The sequence below is a fragment of the Haliotis asinina genome, chromosome 3 (genome assembly GCF_037392515.1).
Source record: "Haliotis asinina isolate JCU_RB_2024 chromosome 3, JCU_Hal_asi_v2, whole genome shotgun sequence".
In the NCBI taxonomy this organism is placed as follows: domain Eukaryota; kingdom Metazoa; phylum Mollusca; class Gastropoda; order Lepetellida; family Haliotidae; genus Haliotis; species Haliotis asinina.
The window spans coordinates 37165909-37172166 of record NC_090282.1 but is presented as its reverse complement, the minus strand read 5'-3'; the positions used below and the strand labels follow the sequence as shown (position 1 = coordinate 37172166).

General features: G+C 40.6%; 1 protein-coding gene across 1 annotated transcript; it reads left to right on the top strand.

Annotated features, from left to right (window-relative positions):
* The first annotated feature begins 459 nt into the window (after nt 1-459).
* LOC137277485 (CD109 antigen-like) lies at nt 460-5861 on the top strand. The gene is made up of 7 exons (XM_067809223.1): nt 460-512; nt 1632-1789; nt 2864-2889; nt 3031-3190; nt 3477-3547; nt 4776-4901; nt 5814-5861. Exons 1-7 carry the CDS (start codon nt 460-462, stop codon nt 5859-5861), a joined length of 642 nt encoding a protein of 213 aa, XP_067665324.1.
* The last annotated feature ends 397 nt before the right edge of the window (nt 5862-6258 follow it).

The window sequence follows — 6258 nt, the reverse complement described above, 5'->3', positions numbered from 1 at the left end:
TTATACTCTTCATTTGTCTGTTTTTCAATATTTTATACCATTTTCTGGACTTATTTTGAGATAGAAAGAAAAATAGTTGAAAAATACCATTTTTCATAGTTTTTGACCCCCAAAAGCCATTTAGCATCAATATCCAATGGGACAGCTTTTCATATATTGTTTACATAACTATTGCAAATGACATGAACACAAAACCATTTCTGTACCACTTTTGTTTTGGAGGTTTAGAGATTTTTCCACTAATTTTATTGGACTATGAGGTTGACTTAGTACTCTGTTGTATTTTAGACACCAGTGACTGTTTACACTCGACATACATTTAATGAATTAAACACCGCAACCCTTTGTGTATTGCTTGAATCAATTGTTACACATGGCGAATGCCACGATGTCCACAATGAATGATAATGTGTGAACTAGTGTTTCTTTTATTTCAGAATTTCAGGTTAAATATTCATAATGCTGTTGTTGGTATTCTTCTCCATTTTGGGGGCGGCTTTGGCCTCAGAACAGTGAGTGTACATATTTTTCGGCTTACTATATGTCTGTAGTGAGTAAATACGCTGACGTGCAAAAGAAAGAACCCATCTGGTCTTTGGGGTTATTTTTTACGAAACAACGTAAGTACTTTGAAAGGCGTTTTGATTGTGATTCCACAAACATACCACCGATATAGTACTCAGTTGCGACACTACCTCTGCTTCTCGTCCACGTATCGCTATTGGGGCTGGGTTCAAATGTTTTACCAGGTACCCACTTACTATGGACCTACCCTACCTTACCCAAATACCCGCTGTAATAATCCTCCCTAAAAATTGCAAGAAATGGCAAGATATACGTCAGTTCGTGTACTAATTTCTTTTTCGATTTGAAAGTTTTTGCTCGATATCTTAACCATATATATGTATTATTTCCCAAACAAGTTACTGTAAATTATGTCTACATCTTGAAAAAATAATACAACATTTAAATTCTAAAAAAAGTACAGATTACGTCGATTAATCTATTAGTGACATGATCATTACGGGTCCGGGGACTGAGACGGATACTCGTCCAACTCATTAGCCAACCGTCCCGGGTATCCGGGTAACTCGTTCCAGCCCTCGCCTCGACTTTTTTATGCCCAGTGGAAACTGTTTTGGGGGATATTGTAGTTTTACTACTTTCAATATTACATATATCCAGACACGACTATGCAATCATGTTTCATCCAGTCTTAAGTCCGTTGGACAATCATCATAGATAATAAATAAATGTATACTGGTCACAAACACTCTAAACGTCTGCAACGGATGTTGTTCAGGCATGTAGGCAGGTGTATCACTGTGGCAACACCTGCTGGACGATGCATTGCTTTCATTATCATATTCAAACTCATCAAATTATCCTTGTAGGAGCAGCTGTTAGACACGTTATATAACAATGAATTTTAGTAGTAGTTTATTTGTGTTGTGTAACGCAACACTCCTCAGTGACCCAGCTATGTAACAACTTGTCAGGCTCCACGCCGAGATAGGAATTCTCTTACCAAGGGGAAGCAATGTGACACTCCTAGAATTCCGTTACTGGTACACAATGGACATGAGCTTTGCACATTTATCACAATTTACTCCATTTCCACACATCTTCAGGAACTTGATATTGATGGTTCCCACCTTCATCCAACCTGGGTCCAACTTCAGTGTGGAAGTCCATAGCAAGGCCTTGAGATGGGACATACCTCTCATCGGAGCAATACTGGATGGTAACAGCAGAACTGTGGGCTCTGCAAGTACAACTGTTCCATCAAGTGAGCATACTTTCTTCTAGAGACAACCCTGACGCTATATCTTAATGGTCAATGAAAAACATGCCCCATACCTCCACAGAACATAGACAGCTCACAAACATTAACTACGAACATGCGCCCGTCAAATAACAGGTACAATCGTATCTTTGAAGGGCATTTAGAAGTGGGATGCAATAAGAAAAGCACAATTTATGGAAGTCAGCTTCTATATTCACATGATGAGCTCTCATCGTATATTAATGGAAACATTTATGTTACACTAAATGTTGTTGTTCATCATTCGTTTTCAAATATGACCATTGACATCACTTGGATGTTGAGCTGCACCTATGGGCCCGGAGATGGCGTGCTTGCAAGTGTAATCATGTGACCATTCATGTGATCCACTAGCAACAGACGTCGCTAGCGTCAGTCTCGCTCTGTGTATTCCCCGCGAGGAGACGAAATGTCGGACGAAGACCAAAAAGCACAATCAGTCTCGTTAGATGAAATTGCTGACCACGTGTGTGTGACTATGGCATTTTGTGTTTAATAAATGGTATTACAACACAACGTTTCATCTTATTCATGACTGGTCACTATGATGTTAGTTTACATAAAGGCCATTCAACGCAAGAAAGCCTCTTCCACACGTAGGGCAGAATTGGGTCGGGGTTTTACTGTTGATTCTGGTTGCTCTGGTTTTTCGCATCTGGCGTTTCTGTACGGCTTGCTGTGCGCACTGCTCCACTGCACTTCGTACTCCAACTGAAACAACGCAGAGACAGGTGAGGCGGTCGGCAGCGAGTGTCTCCCAGGACTTAAAGTCAATAGAGAAGTCTCTGCGGTAGACCTTCAGGTTGTCGCTGAAACGCTTCTTCTGTCCTCCCACTGTGCGCTTCCCTTCGGTGAGTTCTCCATGAAGGAACTGTTTCGTCATGCGGTAGTCAAACATGCGGGACACGTGGCCGGCCCATCTCAGCTGTTCCTTACGCATGGTGGTGATGGCGCTTGGAATGTCTGCCTGCTTCAAGACCTCCATGTCTGGGACCCTGTCCCAAAACTATAATTTATGATTAATATTGTATTTCACAGATGGAGTGGCTCATGTGAGGATAAAGGTATGTGCATGTGCATCATATGTTTTGTAACGTTTAAACAACTGGATGCGACTGAAATCAGTAGAATTTAACATTTACGTCTACATCGCAAGACAGGTGTATTAATTCACTGACTATAGTCCTCGATATTTCCATCACCAGGTACCAAAAGGTATATCCCAAACAGCTGATCATATCTTTACCTGCCGACCATCAACCCAGGATTTTAAGATGGAGGCTGTTGAACAGCATTTGATCTTCAGAAAAGATGAGTATTTCTTCATCCAGACAGACAAATTCATCTACAAAGGAGGACAGACAGGTAAAACAATTCATTTTTTAGCTCTATACCAGAATGGTGTCTACTCGTCATAATCACGTCATCGAGAGAGTAATAAAACGGTTTGCCTAAACACACAGTCGTGAAAAAGTTTCGAATGGGTCCCCAGTTAGTCCGCCATTCTATAGATGAAAGTACATATTGGTGGTCGCATTTATAATTGATAGCAGAACAACTACTGTAACCTGATAGCCAAAAGGGTATCTGCTATTGCAAAATCAGCTAGCAAAACATTTCGGTAAATGCTTAAATTAACTTGTCATTTCAGTAAGATTTCGGATCATTTCGTTGAATGAATACTTGCTGCCATCTACATCGAACCTTAACATCACTATACGGGTAAGTCATATGGAAGCCATTTCAACACTTTTTACAAGTCTTTGTGTGAATTATACTGCGCTACTTCATAGTGTATCTACGTTTAATCTTGTCTCAGTACCAAGCAAGGTCAGGCTCTACACTTTGTACTGTGACTGGAATTTACATCTTGTAGTTAGTGAGTGAGTTTAGTTTTACGCCACCCTCAGCAATATTCCTGCTATATGATAGTGGTATGTAAATAATCGAGTCTGGTCCAGACAATCCAGGCTGGAATTTACATCTTGTAGTTAGTGAGTGAGTTTAGTTATACGCCACCCTCAGCAATATTCCTGCTATGTGATAGTGGTCTGTAAATAATCGAGTCTGATCCAGACAATCCAGGCTGGAATTTACATCTTGTAGTTAGTGAGTGAGTTTAGTTTTACGCCACCCTCAGCAATATTCCTGCTATGTGATAGTGGTCTGTAAATAATCGAGTCTGATCCAGACAATCCAGGCTGGAATTTACATCTTGTAGTTAGTGAGTGAGTTTAGTTTTACGCCACCCTCAGCAATATTCCTGCTATATGATAGTGGTCTGTAAATAATCGAGTCTGGTCCAGACAATCCAGGCTGGAATTTACATCTTGTAGTTAGTGAGTGACTTTAGTTATACGCCACCCTCAGCAATATTCCTGCTATGTGATAGTGGTCTGTAAATAATCGAGTCTGATCCAGACAATCCAGGCTGGAATTTACATCTTGTAGTTAGTGAGTGAGTTTAGTTTTACGCCACCCTCAGCAATATTCCTGCTATATGATAGTGGTCTGTAAATAATCGAGTCTGGTCCAGACAATCCAGTGATCAACAGCATGAGCATCGGTCTACGGAATTGTGATACGATGACATGTGTCAACCAAGCCAGCGAAATGAAATGCAAGATATTTGAAAATCAACTTTTTGTTGTGAATAGCTCGTTTCGGAGTGTATGTTTGCTTCCTCACCAGGCATAACATGTACCTTCAGGAGAATGCAATCATGAAGTATCAAGCCCTAGGCACATATTTCAAAACAGGGTGATCACACTGAATTCGTTACTATGGTGCGCTGAAGCCATTTAAGATTGTGTGAAATACTAGAGTTCATGAGCTGTCTTGAGAATAATGTAATAAAGTACTATCTGCAAGGTTCCACATTTCCAGATGTATCAGTTATCCTCTATAGTTCAATATTGTCTTCTGTCTTTTTGTCTATTTTGTCCTGTAGGATCCTAATGGGCAAAAGATCAACGAATGGATCCAAGCAACCCCAACTGAAGGCGTGTTCTCGGAGACTATTATACTTGTTGATCAGCCATCATTCGGCGTATGGTCCATTGTTTCATCTGACGGGGTAATACATGCAGCGACATAATCACAGGGATATTTATAAAGCGTCAGTGTCCCCCACGTATGCATGATCATCAAGATTACGAAGACTGACTTCAAACTAAATTTCAAACTGTAATATTACGTGCTCATGTTTGTCATGACTTCATAGATCCCTATGAAATCTACGGAAGCGCTGAAGGGACATGAGTATGAGAATTTTTGTTAATATATATTTCGTGCGCACGAGATACTATAGCGTGCGCATGATATATATAGCGTGCACACGATTTACGAAAGCGTGCGCACGTTATACGAAAACGTGCGCACGATATAATATAGCGTGCGCACGATATACCAAAGCGTGCGCACGATATGATAAAGCGTGCGCACGATATAATAAAGCGTGCGCACTATATAACATAGCGTGCGCACAAAATGAAAGGAGACACGTATTTTTAAATGTTAAATCGTGCGCACGAGATACTGTAGTGTGCGCACGGTATAGTATAGTGTGCGCACGCTTTAACAAAGCGTGCGCACGATTTAACAAAGCGTGCGCACGATATAGCATATTGTGCGCTCGATTTAGCAAATCTTGCAACACTGACATGGTTTCAAATGGCTTTGACACGACACGAGGCATCAGTATTTCGTGCGCACAATTTAGTATATCGTGCGCACGCTATAGTATCTCGTGCGCACGATATATGATTTAAAAAATCTTCTCCCGTCATATCGTGCGCACGCTATATATTATAACGTGCGCACGCTTTCGTATATCGTGCGCACGCTATATTATATCGTGCGCACATTTTAGTATCTCGTGCGCACGAAATATATATTAAAAAAATTCTCATACTCATGTCCCTTCAGCGCTTCCGTAGAAATCAACTAGTATAAAGGTGAATTTTAAATTGTGCTTTTCTGTTTGCAGATAAAAGTAGCAACTGCCAACTTTAAAGTGACCGACTTCTGTGAGTAGAACGCAGTGGACAAATCAGTGCATGCAGTTTATGAACATGATGATAAACGTTAATGTTTTGTGGAAACAGAATTGAGTAGATTAATGTTATGTGCCAATTTGACTTGTACGTATTTTTCAGATCTACCTAAATTCGAAGTAAAGGTTCAGTTCGAAAATCAAGCTACGTATGCCCTCTTGAGTGACTCTTCCGTAGATGTGAAGGTCTCAGCAAAGTACGTGAATGTTTCAGAAGTATAACATTTGCAGCTTCAGTCAGATACGTGAAGGTTTCAAGACAGTACACAATCGATTAAGTTAGGGACGTAACTGTATCCTCAAGGTATGTGAAGGCTGTAGATCTGTGAGTGAAGGTTTCAGCAAAGAGTCTGGTAGTGTAAGCGAGATGCGTGATGGT